This window comes from Leptidea sinapis, chromosome 18 (genome assembly GCF_905404315.1).
Source record: "Leptidea sinapis chromosome 18, ilLepSina1.1, whole genome shotgun sequence".
NCBI lineage: Eukaryota > Metazoa > Arthropoda > Insecta > Lepidoptera > Pieridae > Leptidea > Leptidea sinapis.
In genome coordinates this window covers 5,650,964-5,669,543 of record NC_066282.1, presented here as the reverse complement: position 1 = coordinate 5,669,543, position 18,580 = coordinate 5,650,964, and the positions used below count along the sequence as shown (strand labels likewise).

The following is an 18,580-nucleotide window of genomic DNA, read 5'->3' as shown; positions in this document are numbered from 1 at the left end:
TTAAGATTCTTCAAGTTACCTACGTCGTGTTAATTATGAAAGTAATATGATCACGCACTCATTTTCCATATTAATTACCTACGCAAGGAGTGCTTGCTGGGTAATTTCAATGTTCGCGAGTTCAATTGGTTCAGGTCGTCGTGCATTTACTTCATACACGTGATAGAAGTGAAGACTTATATTATATTAAGTACATTATTCGCCAAGTGGAAAAATGAACCGATTTCTAACGAGGCTTGAATATCAGAGAGACTAAATAGGTACACCCGTTCAGAAGCCAAAAAGTTAAAAAGTACTTACACCAGGCACATCGACTGATACACAAAAAGATAAACTTACAACTTCAAAGAAAAAGAAAGCAAAGAAGCTTAAAATAGAAGTTGTCATATTATGTTCTATTAGGAATATAGTCGAGTCGTTGCGAAATTCGAATTGAACTCTCCCGAAAAGAAAACTTCAATCAGACAAATACTTAAAGAAAATCTAGGCAACAGTTATAGATAGTTATAGATAAAAACGACCGACTTTTGCATCACTTAAGGAAGATATGCAGAAGTTGTTACGTGGCCAAAATATTACATTTGAAGCAAAAATGACCAAAAAATAATTTTAGTCATAATCAAAATGTCTCTGTCACCTAAAACATTTGGGTCACTAATTGTTGAAAAGCCATGACTACGAAGTGAAGCACTTTGCGATCGTATCTCTGCGACTTAAATCCGATAGAGTACCTACGTAGAATTTAATGAAACATCTCGTCGTAGATAAAAATGTAACTCACTATTTAACTACAAAGGGATATTTTAAGCTTAATCCAAAATGCTATCACTCCAAGTCACAGTAAAAAAGAAGTCAACCACGTGGGTCGCTTGCGTCAAAAGTATTGGGAAGAGGAGAGTTTGGGGAAAATTTACGAAAGAGAGGTTATTATTTTTGTAGGGAAAAACAATGATAGCGATTCCACTGAAAATGATACAGTTAACATGATTACATAGGACTCTAATGATTAAACTATTATTTTTCGACTTAGTTTCATTCATTCATTAAATATGAATAAAATATAATAATGTTAACTATCCAATAAAAACACAAGTTTTTTTTACTATCATATTTTCCCTTAGTCTTACTTACTTACTTTTTGGTACACATGGGAAGAAATTGGTGGGCAGATTCGGAGATTTTTCTAATTCATGCCTCATGTAAAGTGAGTATATTATACATTAATAAATTAAAATACTTAATATATTTATTTCAACAACGAATTAAGTAACCTTACAATATGTTAACCCTACGGACTATCGATGCGTGACTCATGAGGCTATCGGGAAACCTTCTGTGCACTAGTAGTATGTTCGTAGAAAAAAGATCTTAAAACTATGATAATAAATGCATCTATTTATAGATAAGTTCGTTGCCAGCAATTAATATTTGGATCGTTTCTCCGTTACAGTTTTCAGGATGTTGGAGATAAATAAAAACAGATTTACTCATTTATTTAAACTAATAAATGAATAGCCGGTTTTTTCCTTCGGTAGATACTATTTGTGTTTGTTTTTGGAGGTTTTGAGTATAATAAGATATGTTGATGATTACTTATCCCGAACCTATATTTTTTTGATTTAGAAATATATATAATATAATGTCAAGGACATTTCATTACATATGACAATTAATACAATGGGTCAGCGGGCGTGGGGTAGGTAGATACGAGGCAGGTACTTTATTTATATGGCAAAGCACCAATTTTAACCTAAGCTACGCTCTCACGTCCCGTTTACCGCAGACGCCACCCGCTCAGGTGTTTTGGCGCCAAACCAGGTGCGGCCACTTGAGATGCTATAGCCACTCATCAGCCATCAGCCGAGGTATCATTACGCGGTTTATGTTACGGGTTACTAGATAAACAAACTTGGTTAATGTCAACAAAAAACGAGTTTTATGATAGATTCGTGCTGTGATATTGCCGCTCGTTCAGAGTTGTACGAGAAATTGTGACTAATTTGCTAAACGCGTCAAAATAAAATATTGCAATTGAATTATTTGTATTGTTTTTAGTATAGTGGACACGTTACAATATGATCTTAAGGTTTCTTCCAAAATAATATTTGTTTTCTTTAATTTCACAAAATCAAATGTTGTTGTCAAGGCTTTAAAAAAATACGGCCACGTTACGGCTGTCACAATTTATACATAAATAATTGTATCAAATATGTATAATGTTTAATACTGTAGTCTTATTTTACTTCTGTTAGCTTGTATCTCTGCCAGTATTGGTAATTAATATTCTCTGATGCGAAACAACTGTTATTATAGCCTCGTCGTTAAATTAATGGCCGATTTTATTACAATCTTGTGATAGTTCTCCGGTTCAAATACATTCGTATATTTTTGGCAGCCATTTTGGCAATACGTATTCTTAGTTTATTTATTTTTTGTTTGAGGGATTATACTAATACACACCGGAATCGAAAGACGTAGTGTTGGTAGGGCACAAGATGGACCGACGATCTGGTCAAGATCGCCGATGTAGGTTGGATGAGGTCAGAGCAGGACCAATCTTCATTGCGATGGGGGGGGGGGTGGCTTTTGTCCGTCTAGCAGTAGACATCTTCCGGCTTTCGGCTTCTTTCATGGATGATGATGACTATTATACGTTCTCAATGCTTTAATGTTTATAAGCCTGATATATAATTATACCTGGAACAGTCTGATATACCTTTCCCGTTGGTTAGCCATTAGATGCAGAGCCCTAGGAATAAACAAAATGTTTTTTGTAAGGTATATAATATTATGTAAGATGATCTTATCACATGATTAAATAAATTTTTGAGTAATTTAATTCAGTAATAAATGAAGACATCTAATTCTTGTCATAAAAAACACTTATATTTATTTGTTTGATGTAGCATAACTGTTCCGGCGTCCTCGTCCTACAAAAGGCGTGTCGTATGTTTCAAAGTATCTTTTAACTGGGCGATCTCCTTTTGACTTTTCCCAAACTGCAGCCTCTAGCTGGTCCACTAATTCCAGTGTACTCGTACTAATCCTGGTCTCCTGGACGAAGCTGAAGAATGAAGCCTGTTCCATGTCGAGGATGTTTGATGCCTACAAAAGATTAATTATAGAAATCTGTACTGTATATACTTTCTACGGCTTGTCGGGGACTAAATAGGTATATCTTTTCTTGTTCTTGTGTTTCATCGCATCAGCCTCCAGTAATAAGAAGCCTTCCACTGATAGGAGATATCAAAAGCCTTCACAGATGCGTTGCCTGATACGTACCCAGGTGCGTGCAATGGTTTTCTAGCAAGATAGGCACTATCGATCTAATCGTTTTTAATTATAAATTTTATCTTTTGAATATGCAAAGATTGGTTACCGTAGATATTTTGTATCTAGCGTAAAGAAAAATTTTATGAATGGATGTCCAGTAGAAGTTTGGTTATAAAATAACGGAACCAAATTAACTTAAACATTAGTGCTACATTTATTTAGGTTCATAACGAGGTGGTCACTGCTTAATTTCCTATATGATACGCCACAAGTTAGGATTTCATCCCCACCATCTGGATGTGTGGCGGTCCTCTACAGTGCGGTTTTCAAGGAGCTTTCTCCCTCGTACTACAAAGCTTTGGAATGAGCTTCCTTGTGCGGTGTTTCCGGGACAATACGACATGGGTACCTTCAAAAAAAGCGCGTACACCTTCCTTAAAGGCCCGCAACGCTCTTGTGATTCCTCTTGTGTTGCAAGAGAATGTGGGCGGCGGTGATCACTTAACACCAAAAAAAAAAAAACTGAAATGATATGCACGTACGTACCTGATGTTAAGTGCGATGAAAAGTCTTAGGCATAGGTCAGACGGTCAATAAATATCGCGATCCATTATCACGATACCTGTCGCAATATATATTGGATCAACTGGTCGTACTACACTTTCAATAGATATTGACTTCAATATTGTCATTTGTCAGTATTCAGAAGATCATTCTTCCGATTAGACGTGTTTCGTAATAATGGACGGTAAAATTACGACCTGTATTGCCATAATATTATAAATATTGTATATTTATATTTTTGGACTGCAAATTTCGTCTGTACCTATGCCGAAACGTTTTGATGTTTCAATTCTCATTAAATCTTTGCGTAAATTTGATCTTAGACTGTTAGAAGACAACCGAGTCCTTCATTTCTTGTATATATTTGTTTTTGTAGTGGGCATTTGTGACATTCCACAGCTCCGGTAGGGTTTCAAACACTTCCACCGGACATTAGGTGCAAAGTATCACCCGCATCACGTTGACGTCTGGCATTCCACAACCGCGCGTTGCGTAAGAAATTTCTTGCCTCGCACAGCCACTTTGTGGAATCAAGTACCGGCTGCTATTTTCCCGAACCGATACGACTTAGGGACCTTCAAGAAAAGAGCAACTTAAAGGCCGGCAGCGCATCTCTTGACACCTGATATTGCGGATGTCAATGGGTGGTTACCCCACCACTCCCCATCCCGTGAGCCTCTTGTCCGTTTGCCCCCTCTATATTAAAAAAACATTTTAGAATACTTTTTTCCTTAGATATTTAATTCGTCTTAATAGAGCCTCTTGATGTTAGGCCGGTCCTACATTCGAAGTGGAATTTCTTCCGACCAGACGGTCTAGGCGGATCTAATCGGAGACAATATCGACACCTCTCCTTGTAGAGAGTTCACACAGTACTGACTCTGGATTCTGACTGGTTCGTCCGCTCCTGTCTAGCTGCAGTGTAGGAGCGCCGAGTGTGGATTGTTCTGGTCTAGCCGGGTCGGGCCTGCTGGCCAGACCGACTCCGCTTCCAATGTAGGAACGGCCTTAGGCAACGCATGACAACAGGCCAGGTGTGTAACTTTAGTGTGCGTGATAAGCTACACTCGCGATATGTATGTCACTTTGCGTTGCTTAAGATAGACGTTAACAGTTTGCCGCTTTTTTTGACGTATTCACACCTCTGTCACAATATATCTAGACGTATTGCCTCACCTCTGTGAGGCAACCGCCCATGGACATCCGCAACAACAGGTGTCAAGAGATGCGCTGCCGACCTTTAAGGCCTTTAAGGGTATGCTCTTTTCTTGAAGGTCCCTAAGTCGTATCGGTTCTGGAAAACAGCAGCCGTTAATTAATTCTACAACGGGGCTGTGCGTGGCATGAAATTCTTGCAAAACGCGCGGTTGTGGAATGCCAGACGTCAGTCAAAGTGAAGGAATCCACATCTCTACGCAACGCCCAATGAATCAAGCTGACAGGAGATGACTTGATCTAATCTTTTTTTTAAATCTAATAATGTGTCTTACTTTGAGCTAACTAATATCATAATAGCCAAAAGGCATAAAAGGCATTTATTATCTCACAATTGGACTCCTTTAGAATTCTTTTTGATGTCATTTCTAATTTACTAGATACTACCACCGCTTCGGAAGCAAATGCCTTTCTGAGAGAGAAGAAGCGGCGCAAGATTCTCTCCCAGCATTATTTTTTTGCGCTCTTTTAAATAAAAATATACAATATTGTAATGTCATTTCTATTGCTATAAAATAATCATAATCTAGTCCCAAGCTGTCCGATCAAGTAAATATTCAGCTGTGGAGTAATAGAATTTACGTCAGTTCTTAATAAGTAAAATGAAAATAAATCGCATAACTCTGGCCTCAGAAGCAGTTTGACACCAATAATTATTTTGAAAGATATTTAATAACAACAAAAATTTAATATTTACCACAAAATTAACATGTAGTACAAATATTAAAAAATATTTTATAATGTTACACATTTCATCGCAGCCAATTTATTACCAACGCGTATACTTTACGCAAAACTGAAATACATTTACGCGGGAACAAATAATTCACATTAAAACACACACGTGTTCTATTTTATTACAAAACGATAAATGTACTGTGTTTTATGAAAATACTGAAATATAAAGTCTCTCGTAAAAATAAAAACGAAAACAGTACTATTACAATAATAATTTCCAAAGATGTTTTTTTACTGTTAAAATGTTAACAATTATGTAAAAAAAAACAATAAAAATTAATTAATAAAGACACTAGGAATAAATTAAACTAAATAAAGTTACTAAGTAATAAGTCAAAAATGTCATCAATATTTAAATACAAAAATATTTAAAAAAAAAGCTTCCTGGCACTTCCTTCAATCTGGAATTTTCTATAGAAGTTTCAAAAATGTATGGATATACGACAAGATTTTGTACAGTATACATAATGATGGTTATAATTTATTATTAACTGTTATCAATAGCCAATCCAATTTAATATATATTATCGCGCTTTTTATTAGTTTCAGCAGCATAAGACAGAAACAAACTAAATATGGCGACCGACATTTGCAATAATGTAACATTAGTGACAAGAATGGTGTCAATAGCACACCACAACATAATTACAATTTTAATTTAATATCATCAAAACGGGGTAAAATTAAAATATGGGTAATTCCACATGTAACGGGCAAGGATAATATTATGGTTATGAAATTCGTTTTTATTCTGGTCAATTATATTTCTCCTAGACATAAATATATATGAATACAATTATGTCATTACTGTAGGAATTACCTTTGAATGAAAGAATTATACCCTAGTTTTAATCAGTTTAAAAAAAAATTAAAAAAAAATCTTTCAATGTATCTTTGAAAGAATTTTTTTTTCATTATTTTGACATAATTTACAAAAATTTGTTCATCTTGAAGAAACTCTTAAAATTTAGATTTTACCACAACTGCAATATTTACAACAAAAATTTTAATTACGTGGGGCGTTCAATAAATAATGAGAATGGTGCAAACTCTATGAAACCAAAGAAAAGCAATTATTGGCTGGTAGAGCTAGAATATTAATAATAAAAAAAAAATTTGTTTGTGAAAGGACAGAGAATCAAAGATGATGAAGCCATAGCCAAAGAAGTTTTTATTAATAAGGGAATTTTAAACTTAGATAAAATATATTCTTCATGTAACAGGCAAAAAGGCGACTATATCGAAAAAAAAAAACTTACACATTCTCACTCTTTCTTGAACACCCCACATACAATGTCAACAATGAAATATTTTGGAAAACTAAAATGGAGACAACAATATTTAGCCGTCTACCAATGTTAATGTGTTTGCATATTGAAACTCCGGACTGTTTTCATACTCGCTCATATCTAAGGCCACTTCGCAACTCTCTCTTACCACTGGTCTGGGATCTGTCAGGTACCTGTAACATTTATAGGTAACTATGAGGTATGTGGTTACGTTATTGATTTAATACTATCTCTAGTGTATAGACAAAGGGAGAGAGAAGAACTCTAACAGAGATACAGCAAGATAAAAAAAGGAAAGCGAATAAATTGAATGACACACTTGGCAATTAGCTGTTCTGTATTTTGAATATTAAACCACTAGCAATGCATACAATGACAAATTAAAATTGTTCATGAATTATCGAGCTGTCAGGTCTTCTATAAGCCAGTATATTTTGTCTATGATCTAAATCAGGGGTGCTCAAACGGTAGATCGGGATCGACAGGTCGATCGCGAGTGCTTTTTGAGTCGATCTCGAGAAAAAAATCCGGTATAATAAACTAAAATCTGTAATTACGTATCATCTTATGAAAAGTATGCTCAGGACATGCAGTGTCACGCTTCAACATCCAAAGTCACTCTTTAGTTAAGCTTAGAACTTTAGAACGCGTTTGTTATGTAAGAACCAATAAACTCGCAATTTTGAATAATAATTATGAGTTTTTTCATTGTCATTTAAGAACTGACCTACACTTACCTTGACTAAAAAATGCATATTTTGCGCAAAATAATATCTATGTCATCGTGACACTCTACCTAGACGACAATCCTTCATCACACATACTTGAATTCTCTCAGAGCCGATCGATCGTTCTCTAACAATTTTGAGGTAGATCGCCAGCAGTTCAAGCTTGAGCACCCCTGATCTAAATGATTATTATGTTCATTAGGTTTATGAGAATTTAGGGCAGGGTGTATTGTAACAAGATTACATGGTTAAATGAAAAAACAGATTTGGTTTATTTGCCCTTGTTACATATTTTTTGGGACTTGACCACAGGAGACACAACGGACCAGTTCATTGTTTATAAGGGTGGTGCTCGTGCTAAAGCTCGAATGCTTCAATTTCGTTCAATAGTTGGCCAGACAAGATCTCCTGAAAATTCTCTGTGTAGATGCAAGTAGATGTCTTGTAATGTCTTGGTGAATATTAACAGAATTAACACAAAATCATTATTTATAGCATTATACCAATGGATTTCTTTTTTTTTTATGGAAAAGGAGAAGAAACCAGCGTACGGGTCACCTGATGTTAAGTGATCACCGCCTCCCACATTCTCTTGCAATACGTGAGGAATGACAGGAGTGTTGCCGGCTTTTAATGAAGGTATACACACTTTTTTGGAGTTACCCATGTCATATCATCCCGGAAACACTGCATAAGGAATTTAACCCAATTAATCCTCAATCTATTAATTAAAAAGATGATAATTTTTTTCAACTAAGGATCCTGCCTGCACTTAACCCACCACTGTCGCCATGATACATGCTCTTACTGGAATTAAAGTTACAACTGTCTTAAGAGAAGGAGTCAATATTCTTACTTCTTTAAGACCTCTGTGCATTCAGCTGTAGCGATAGAACCAAGTGCTTCAGCTGCTTCATGTCTGACCATCTCATGTTCTGATGTATCCTCCAATGCTTTTATGAGGAAAGGCACACTGCGCTCGTCTTGCATCTGTCCAAATATAAATGCAACCTCATGGCGGAATAATGGACTACTTGCTTTGAAACCTGAAAAGTAAAATTTATTTTTGTTCATTGTTTTTTTTTTTAATATAAGAGGAGAAAAAGGGCAAGAAATGGTATCTACAATATAAGAAGTCCAAGAGATGTGTTGCTGTCCATTAAGATGGGAGTATGCCCAAGCTTGAAGGTGCCTATGTGGTAATTAATTTCACCAAGTATATGCTGTTGTCTGTGATGGTTGTGCAGGGCAATAAAGTTCCTGCAATACATGTGGTTGTACAACAGCAGACATCAACATGATGTGAATTTAGCATTTTGATGATGGAATGAACTTCCTTGTGTGGTGTTTTCAGGATGATATGACATGGGTACCTTCAAAAAAAGCGTGTAGACCTTCCTTAAAGGCCGGCAACACTCTTGTGATTCCTCTGGTGTTGCAAGAGAATGTGGGCGGCAGTGATCACTTAACACCAGGTGACCCGTACACTCGTATGTCCTCCTATTCCATAAAAAAAAAATTGATGCAATGTCTGGTAGTATTAAGATCCCACAATATATCCATGCAAATAATCAAGCCAATCAGATATAGCTTAATTTTTGATGATTTATCCGTTCATGTGGTCAAATGGAATGAACTGAAGCTGTGTAGGACCTTCCACCTGCACCTCATATTGTTACCTGATGTTACTTAAAGTTAAGTACAGGTAAAGTTAAGTACAGCTTTTAAGGCCATTACTTGTAATTTGGCCTTATCTTCAAAGTTATAATGGAACTGAATGTAACTTGATATATTAACTCCATGTATGCAGGGCTTAAAATACCGAGATCTCGGTATTGCGGGATCCCGCACCATTCTCCAATCCCGCGAGATGCGGGATTACGGGCGCGGGATCCCCGGGAATTGCAGGACTGAAAAAAAGCGTGCATGCGATGCTAAATTGGATATTCTGCATAAAATATTATTCTTAATAACTCAAGTAACTTTAACTGTTTCGTATTTTCGTGAAGTTTATTGATACATCCTTTTAATCTTTCATTCACGTACAAACCCTTAAAAGGAATACCGCCCACAAGTGTGGAAGCACAAAGGGCATTTTCTGCTGCAGGCTATATTGCGTCTAAGATATGCAGTAGTTTGGCAGACAACAGTTTGGACATGCGTTTCCTTGGCAAACATTCTCTGTTAAGATTAAAAGCTGACAAACTAAATAATTAAGTAATAATTTATAAGTTTCAAATGTGTTTGTTTTGGTTGATTTTTTAATTATGCTTTGTGTATTTTTTGAAAACAATTTGTTTTGATTTGATTTGCTTTTTATTCAAAGTTTGTTATTGTTTTTTTTGTGAAAGAAACAGTATAATTTGTTTGCTTTCATTTTAATAGTAATATGTACGTAAATAAATGTGGAGTTGATAAATTTATTGTTTAAAAATGTGCATATTTTCAATATGCGGGATCCCGCAAATACCGAGATCCCGCGGGATTTAAATTCGTAGTCCCGCAAATGCCGAGATTGAATACAGGCCGCGGGATTGGAAGCCCTAATGCAGATACAGACTATACTAGTAAGAGGAGTGTTCTTGAACCAAGGGGATGCAGCAAAGGGAGACTTTGTAGTATTGTTCGTTCCTACATCATATGCTTACAGAAAACTAATATAAGCAACATGCTATTTTAATTTTAATATAAATATATTTGAGGCAGTCTTTCTTATGGAAAATATACTTAAAACCTACCTTCTCCCAAAGCATTTATACTTTCAGTTGAACACAAATTTCTGAGGCTGAACATTGCCCTGTACCTCTCAAATAAATGTATATCTTCATTCATCATAGTGCTTTTTAACTTTTCTACATCAACCTCAGAACTAGGAGGTGCAGGGTCAATAGATAAATATCTGCTTTCTGACAGTTTTTTATTTTTATCTGAGGCAACCCAGTGCAATCTTTGTAGAGCTATTTTACATGTCTCAGAGACTTCAATCGCTTCATCATTCTGGTATTTTTCTAACAGCTCAAAAAGTTCAGGACACCCAATTGCTCCCAACGCCTCTCCTGTAATATAGAACAAATATTTAAATAAACTATCTTAATAAAAATTTTGATAAATATAATTAATAATAAAAGTGTACTTATCAAAACTAATCCTATACACGTGAGACCGATCGTGTGTTGATAAACTAACCTGCTTCATGTCTTACAATAGGGTCTTGATTTTTGTCCTCTAATACATTTCTTAGAATAGGTATCGCAGTTTTGTCCTGCATCTGACCTAGGCAATAGGCTAGCTCATGTTTTAAGAGCACTGATTCATCGGTAAAACACTCATTGATACAGTTAATAGCAGTTAAACCACCAATATCTCGTAAAGTAAAAAGAGCTCTAAATCTCTCTTTCATAGGCCGGTTTTGATCACATAGCACTTTGCCAATTTTTTTAACAGCACTATCACTAATGTTAACCATTTTTACGTTGTTATTACAAAAAATTAAATAAAATTAAGAGCCAAGTGAAAAATTCAATTTAGAAAGTTCAAAACTTCAAATATGAAATAGCTTCAAATCAAATAGCAAGCTATTCGACTTTGACATTTGGCAAGTGTCGAGTGGCCTTATGACATTGTCAATTTAAAATGTCACTCAAGTGTCATTGCAATTCACAGAGTACCTTTGTATATACTTGTTGCCAATGCTCTATTACCGTCGGGCATGAGCTATGTCAATGCAGCCTCATTCATTTGGATGTTAATGTATTTTCCGAGCTTTGTTTCAATATAAAGGCCTAGTGAAATTATTATTTATAAAGCGACGAAAGTTTTTTGTATTTTATAAAATTAAACATATAATAAATTACACTTAATAAAAATAAAAATTTCACTCGATGGATAAATTGAATTGCTTTACTTACTCCTGCGGCGCAGCGACCCAAAGTGGGACTCCGACACGAGATTCCTTCACTTATTTCGGTCCAGTGCTATATAACGCCATCCATGATTTTCATTTCGCTCAGGTCGACGTTCACCCAGCTTATCCACCTATACTTAAGCGAACTATTGGAAGTCAAACCTCTTCTAGTCCCGAGTTTGCCTTTCTCACTCCGCGACCCTCTCCCATGCGCTCTACGTGACCGAGCCAGCGGAGACGATGGGCCTTAACTTCTCCACTAATGATGGTCTCAGCCGCGAGGTATAGTCTTTTCAGATAGGGTGGGGCCCAGGATCTCACAGTAACATTAAGATTTGCTTAACAATGTAGAAAATTTAATTTTCAGTACCTGCACGTAGAGTATTCATGCGACAAAATGGAAACACTTTTGGAGATTGCGGAGTCTCATCGCAATATAGCGTTGGTTCGTTTTGCAGGAGGACTACAGCTTGCTAGGGTCACTCTCGAAGCATGTGAATCCATAGCAGGCCTATTAATTTTAGGGGAGACTACTAAAATACCTGGCTACTGGCGTATAGTTAGTATAATAGTACCTACATTAATTTGTTTCGTTTAATTGCTTTCCTATGCAGTTTTTGTCAGGTTAGCGTTATTGTTGTTCGTTTTTTACTAATTATTATTTAATCAATATATGAATTTGTATTGCTAGATTTTATCTTTGGTGAAATGTTAGGTTTACTTTTTTTTATATTTTAATCTGAGAGCTGTTTTTAAGAATGTAAGAAACATTACAAACATTAGATACCTATCATCAAAAAATTTTACTACTTATATAGTTTTATTAATAAGATAACATTGTAACAGTTATACTGGAAGAAAGGTGTTATGGTTGTGATGCTCATTATTATTATTATAATGATGAAACGTCAGTTATAATTAGGGTTAAGTAAAAAAAGTGTTTCTTTTTCTGGTAGTACTCAACACTCAACAGTGAACAGCATAAACTACAGAACTATTAACAGCATAGGTCAAAACGTTACAATTAAAACTTCAAAAACAAAGCACTCACGATATCACGAAAATATCAAGACATGTACCTCATTGTAAAGAAACTGCAAACCGTACTGGAGCTACAGGTCGAGCGCGGGAGTGTGAAAGGGGCATTCGAGTCAAAAACGTTGTCACGTTCCAGCGAAGGCCAGAGATAACGCGGCGCTGTAGTACTTTGAAGTTTTGTCAAAAGTCAAAAGAGTTGACAAGTAAATAGGCTGACAGGTATTGACAATAAATTTACCATGAATCATATTTTAATTTCCCTATTATCAGTTGAAATTTTTTTTTTACTGTGTGGGGTGTTGATTTATATATTATTATAATTATTTATTTATATTTATATATATATATATATATATATATATATATATATATATATATATATAGAAACGCATTTTAAAATAAAGTACTTTATTTTCTTTAAATTTCACATTCAAGCCATTCTTGATAGATCACAGGTTCTGAGGATACAGAATTATGAACTGTGGTCTCAGGGACGGTTGAAGATGTAATGGGAAAAACAGGTCCCTCTAGATTAAAGTGCCTCTTGATAGAGAGATCATTAAATGATGCTTGTATCTGTAATAAATAAGTAGACAATTGGTTATTTTTTTTAAAGTGATAACCCTCACTTCTGGGATTAATTACACAAATTAAATTGGAAAATAAAATTTATGAACGATGTGGGACTCGAACCCGTGACCTCTCGCGTTCCGCTCTCTTCCACTGAGCCAACCTTTCGAGCGACGTGTCGTTGATAAATCTTGTCTGTCTTGTAAAACGTCACTCTTTTACGTCCAATTCTTATTTACTCACATCTCGTTCCAATGACCAAGGATAATTCAAGTAAATAAATTACAAATAAATTCCAATTGATTTTCAACACGGTATTGTTTTTTGTATCAATTGAAATAATAAATGTCACGCAGTAACAACAAGCGGCAAATTGTAGAGCCACGAAAAGTGAAGGTACGCCAGTACCATAATATCGTACAAAATAAAACATAATGATATGACATCTTCAATACATCTATACATATAAATAATGAGAAGAAGTGGCAAGAGACTCATTGCGACTCAAAAATTTCGTGAGACATTATTAATTTTATTTATTTCCTTACCACTCTTTTAAATCAACATTTACAGCTTCATCGTTGTATCAATTATTTTAACTCTATTAATTCCAGCGCCAACGGCGTCATTTAAAACTACCACCATAACAAAGAATGTTAAAGGTAACTACTAAGTCAAAACAATATGTCAAAACATCAATGACTAGTAGTATCAACGTTTAGTGAGGAAGCTAGTAATCTACTTGAAAAACTCCTCGGAGAGACCATACATAGGAAGCTTCGATATATGATAAGTACCTGGTGCATACAATTAGAGAGTTTTGCGCACTAGGAATGCTAAAATAGACGAGTTAAAATCCTTGCGCAATAAGAAACGGTCAGACGAGATTAGGTGCAGACATTCATTTCAAAATCAAATCAAAAATACCAGTTGCAAACTAACGAATGCTTGCTCACGTCGTGCAGATTTATTATACCAAGGTCCAGACATTGTTTTTAGCACTGGCATCAAATTAAGGACAGACATTCAAAGCACGATTGAGAAACCACCAAACAGACAAACTAATATGTTTATAATATGGCTGAATTCTCGGTGACGAGCGCCTTAACATGGAAACACTACGCCCAATATTTGCAGTAAGCGAATGCCTCGTGTGTAGCACAGAATGCACTGCATCGAATCAGGGCTCTAATAATGCCCTCATAGGTACCCATAGGGTACCCGTACTACTACAGTACATGGTTTGAATATAACCATGCCCTTAATCACATCAGCCACTGTACTGCCACAACCACTATGTCAATAATAATGCCAATCAGATTCTATAAATATGTAGTCAATGAAAATTTTTTTCAGTACATCCAAAACTATATATTTTCTTTCATATAGATTATATTTTCAGGCTAATACTGACCAAAATAAATACCTTTACAGGCTAAGCATTATCTCTGCATTATTTCTCTGAGTAATGAAAATTTGTCTTAAAAAATAGTAATACAGTTAAATTAAAAACTCTAAAAATAATACAGTTAAATTAGTATTAATAAATCGCTGTCTTAGGGGCTCCACAGCTATAGCCAACCAATGCTATAAAAACATAGGTACAGTAATTAAATTATTATTGCAAACATTGACGTCGATAAGTTCTTCAATGACTTTCAATTACAATTTATTACCAGATAGTTTCAGATTCTATTAAGCACATTCAGATATCAAAGCATGACGATGCATAATGTCGCTTTTATATGAGATATTTCCTGTTAGCTTTTACAATGGCTTGTAATACCACGTTAAAAAATAATACATTGTTCACCAGGGCTCCTTTGTAGCAATAGCTACTACTATGAAGGCGAAGAGCTATATAGCTAGCTACTATGCTTTTCCCGCATGAGTAATTATACAAAGAAATAATTCTTATTTAGATAATAAACAGTTTTCATATTTTTGTTCTTTCTTTTCTTGAGAAGAGGAAAATACATTTACGTATTTAGATCCCGAAACAGAGACCATATGTCGGGCTCGCCCGCACCCGTGAAAGCGGACACCCCCTACCGGTTGAAAACCTTCCGTATGCTGATAGCACGAAAGCTTTTTCAGCGACATAGGACTTGGACCATCTAGCGAGAGGCGTCTCTTAAGGAGACTCGAACCTCGGACCGAGTGTGTCTGTTACGTAATTTGAAATGATTTGTAAATCGATTTACTTAAATGTAAATCTTGATATAAAAGAGTTGCAATGAGTTTCTTGCTACTTCTTCTCATTAGCTCAACCCTTTACGAAGTAGCGGTAGATTCAATAAGAATTTTTTTTTTGACATTGAATTGATTTGTGTCATAGGGCAAGGTATGTGATAGTCCGATGGACAGACAAAAGAAATAACATATAATGTAAAAAGTGTAATTTATGTGTGTGTGTATATGTTTAGTGTTTGTTTGTGTGGTATGGTTGTGATTGTATACGCACAGGGCTTTTTAAGAGGTATTAGAGATTGTGGCACAGTTTATATGACTTTATGTAACCTTTATAAAAATTTAAATGTATAATTATTAAAGTCTCATATATAAATAGAAAATAATTATTTTAGAAAAAACTACCATTATATTTACGCAAAACATCAATGTAAAATTTGTTTCTTACTTATCTTACTTGTTCCTTAAGTGACTTGATAACGGCGTGTGTTTTCAGAGCAGGTCATGTCTTCTAAAATTCACCACAATTTGTAGTCCAAGGAGTTCAAATCTGCAAAGAGTTCATTATTAATTATTCCTTAAGTTATTGCTACTCACTTTAACTTTAACTTTCTACATATACAGCTCATTGTTTTCACAAATTATTTTCAGTATTAAATTATTACCAGTGGGAGGCTCCTTTGCACAGGATGCCGGCTAGATTATGGGTACCACAACGGCGCCTATTTCTGCCGTGAAACAGTAATGTGTAAGCATTACTGTCTTTCGGTCTGAAGGGCGCCGTAGCTAGTGTAATTACTGGGCAAATGAGACTTAACAGCTTATGTCTTACGGTGACGAGCGCAATTGTAGTGCCACTCAGAGTTTTTTTTATGGAATAGGAGGACAAACAAGCGTACGGGTCACCTGGTGTTAAGTGATCACCGCCGCCCACATTCTCTTGCAACACCAGAGGAATCACAAGAGCGTTGCCGGCCTATAAGGAAGGTGTGCGCGCTTGTCGCATGTCGTATCGTCCCGGAAACACCGCACAAGGAAGCTCATTCCACAGCTTTGTAGTACGAGGAAGAAAGCTCCTTGAAAACCGCACTGTGGAGGACCGACACACATCCAGATGGTGGGGATGATATCCTAACTTGTGGCGTGTCGTGCGAAGGTGGAATTCAGCGGCAGGAATCAGGTTAAACAGCTCTTCGGAACACTCCCCGTAATAAATGCAGTAGAAGGCACACAATGAAGCGATGGTTTTGGGGTTTTCAAGAATTCTGAAAGGCACTGCATTGTAATGGGCAGGGCGTATCAAATATCATCAGTTGAATGTCCTGCTCGTCTCGTCCCGTTTTTTTGCCAAAAATTTTATGCCATTAATTCGGTACATCTATAAAGTAATAAGCGGCGCAATTATCTCCTGGCTAGCCTTATTAAATGTATAAGTTTTATTCATCTAGTAACATGAATAGTTGCTCAAGGAATAATGTCTGGGACTATAATAAGGTTTTCTATAGGGTCTCTGGTTTTTGGCTCGTTTTCATAAATGTATTTATGGAGGCACTCGCAATCCAAGAATCGCGAGGAAAGAAGTAAAATGCACTCCACTAACCTTTGAACACTTCCACTCAGATGGCGGCGGAGCAGCAGCTCCAACGGTCCTAACTCTGGTATTCCAACGTGAACGTCACACTGGCAATCGCAATCTTGCAAAGTTTGTATGAATGATAACGTAAAGACGCTAGTATTGAACGTCGACACTGATGGAGAGCCACGAAGCTTGTGGTAGACTTGATGTCCACAGGTTATCACTCAGGGTAAGCACGGCTTACAGATTTAGTGCTAGCGACCACACCCGAACAAAGCTCAGCAGCCTCTGTCCGCTTGTCAACCCAAGCGCGACTTGTGTCATCAGTTAGCGGAGCATGTACAACTACCCTCATGATTCCCAATAAAATCAGCAAGTACCGTACATGAATAGTTTACAAAATATCTTGCAAGTTTATGTCCGCAACATCTGTGTGAACTTCAAAACTGTCCCAGTTTAATACAAAACCCACGATAATGAAAATTGTTATTCAATATCTTAATCAAGGTTAAACTCTCCGTTATCGATTAACTGCAGTCAGATTAGTTACGGGAACGGGCCTTATCTTAAATACTTGCCAGTCCATAGACTTAATATCAACTTGAACTTACTTTTGGAAAGTAAAATAAATCAACAAACAGGTTCTGATCGAAGGTAATCAAAATATTCCCGTGCCTGATTCCACCATTTTGCCTATCCAGTGCTCGTTGATTTAAATAAAACTGATTGATCAACAAACAGGTCCTGATTAATGGTGTTGTGTATTACATACAACTAGCGCTGGTAATTCGATATAAATATTTATTATGGACTGTACTTTATTATTTTATAACTGAGGAATTAATGTGAGTCCTCTTAGATCCCTACCTCAATATGCAAAATCGGGACAAAGATAAAATAGTGACCACTAACCTTAAATTTCCTCGCTTCTTCCTGCCTCGGATCCAGCATCTTAACTTGTTGCTTGATTCACGGCACTCGTAGCTCAGTAGAAGTTCGTCACGGACGTTAATAGAGCAAGGGGGTTTTCAAAGTACAAAATGGCAGCACCTCTTCTTCGCAGTGGTCGGACGCGGACTCTCGACTCGTGTCTGTTGTTCGCACAAGCCGGTGAGCGTTGACAGCTGTCACTTCGACAAGATGAGGGTAGGTCGAAAAAATAACTTTAGCGGTCACTTCTATCGTCAACCGTCATTTGCTCATTGATCGAACAAATGGCAATCAAAATGTGCCCTTATTTTTTGACAATAAGGGATGAGACGAACAGGACGTTCAGCTAATGGTAATTGATACGCCCTGCCCATTACAATGCAGCTAAGGATTCTTGTAAAACACAAAAATTCTTTAAAATAAAATTCTGAGTGGCACTACAATTGTGCTCGTCTCCTTGAGATATAAGATGTTAAGTCACATTTGCCCAGTAATTTAACTAGCTACGGCGCCTTTCAGACCGAAACACAATAATACACATTACTTCTTCCCGGCAGAAATAGGC

At 36.2% G+C, this 18,580-nt stretch overlaps 1 protein-coding gene and 1 long non-coding RNA gene across 3 annotated transcripts; both read right to left on the bottom strand.

The window, feature by feature from the left end:
- Positions 1-2,792: 2,792 nt before the first annotated feature.
- On the bottom strand, positions 2,793-11,355 carry LOC126969443 (deoxyhypusine hydroxylase). 2 transcript variants are annotated; one of them, XR_007730388.1, is made up of 5 exons: positions 10,994-11,355; positions 10,546-10,863; positions 8,664-8,853; positions 5,750-7,252; positions 2,793-3,105 (listed from the first exon to the last, which is right to left on the bottom strand). XR_007730388.1 is itself a non-coding variant. In XM_050814873.1 (4 exons), the coding sequence occupies exons 1-4, from the start codon at positions 11,271-11,273 to the stop codon at positions 7,132-7,134; spliced, it is 909 nt and encodes a 302-aa protein (XP_050670830.1). In that variant the 5' UTR covers positions 11,274-11,355; the 3' UTR covers positions 5,706-7,131. The 2 variants fall into 2 exon arrangements, 1 of the variants encoding a protein (XP_050670830.1); XM_050814873.1 differs by lacking the exon at positions 2,793-3,105 and having other exon boundaries at positions 5,706-7,252.
- A 1,796-nt stretch (positions 11,356-13,151) lies between these two features.
- On the bottom strand, positions 13,152-17,486 carry LOC126969462 (uncharacterized). Its single transcript, XR_007730395.1, has 3 exons — positions 17,110-17,486; positions 15,958-16,059; positions 13,152-13,325 (listed from the first exon to the last, which is right to left on the bottom strand). It is a non-coding gene; the product is annotated as an uncharacterized LOC126969462 (long non-coding RNA).
- Positions 17,487-18,580: the final 1,094 nt, after the last annotated feature.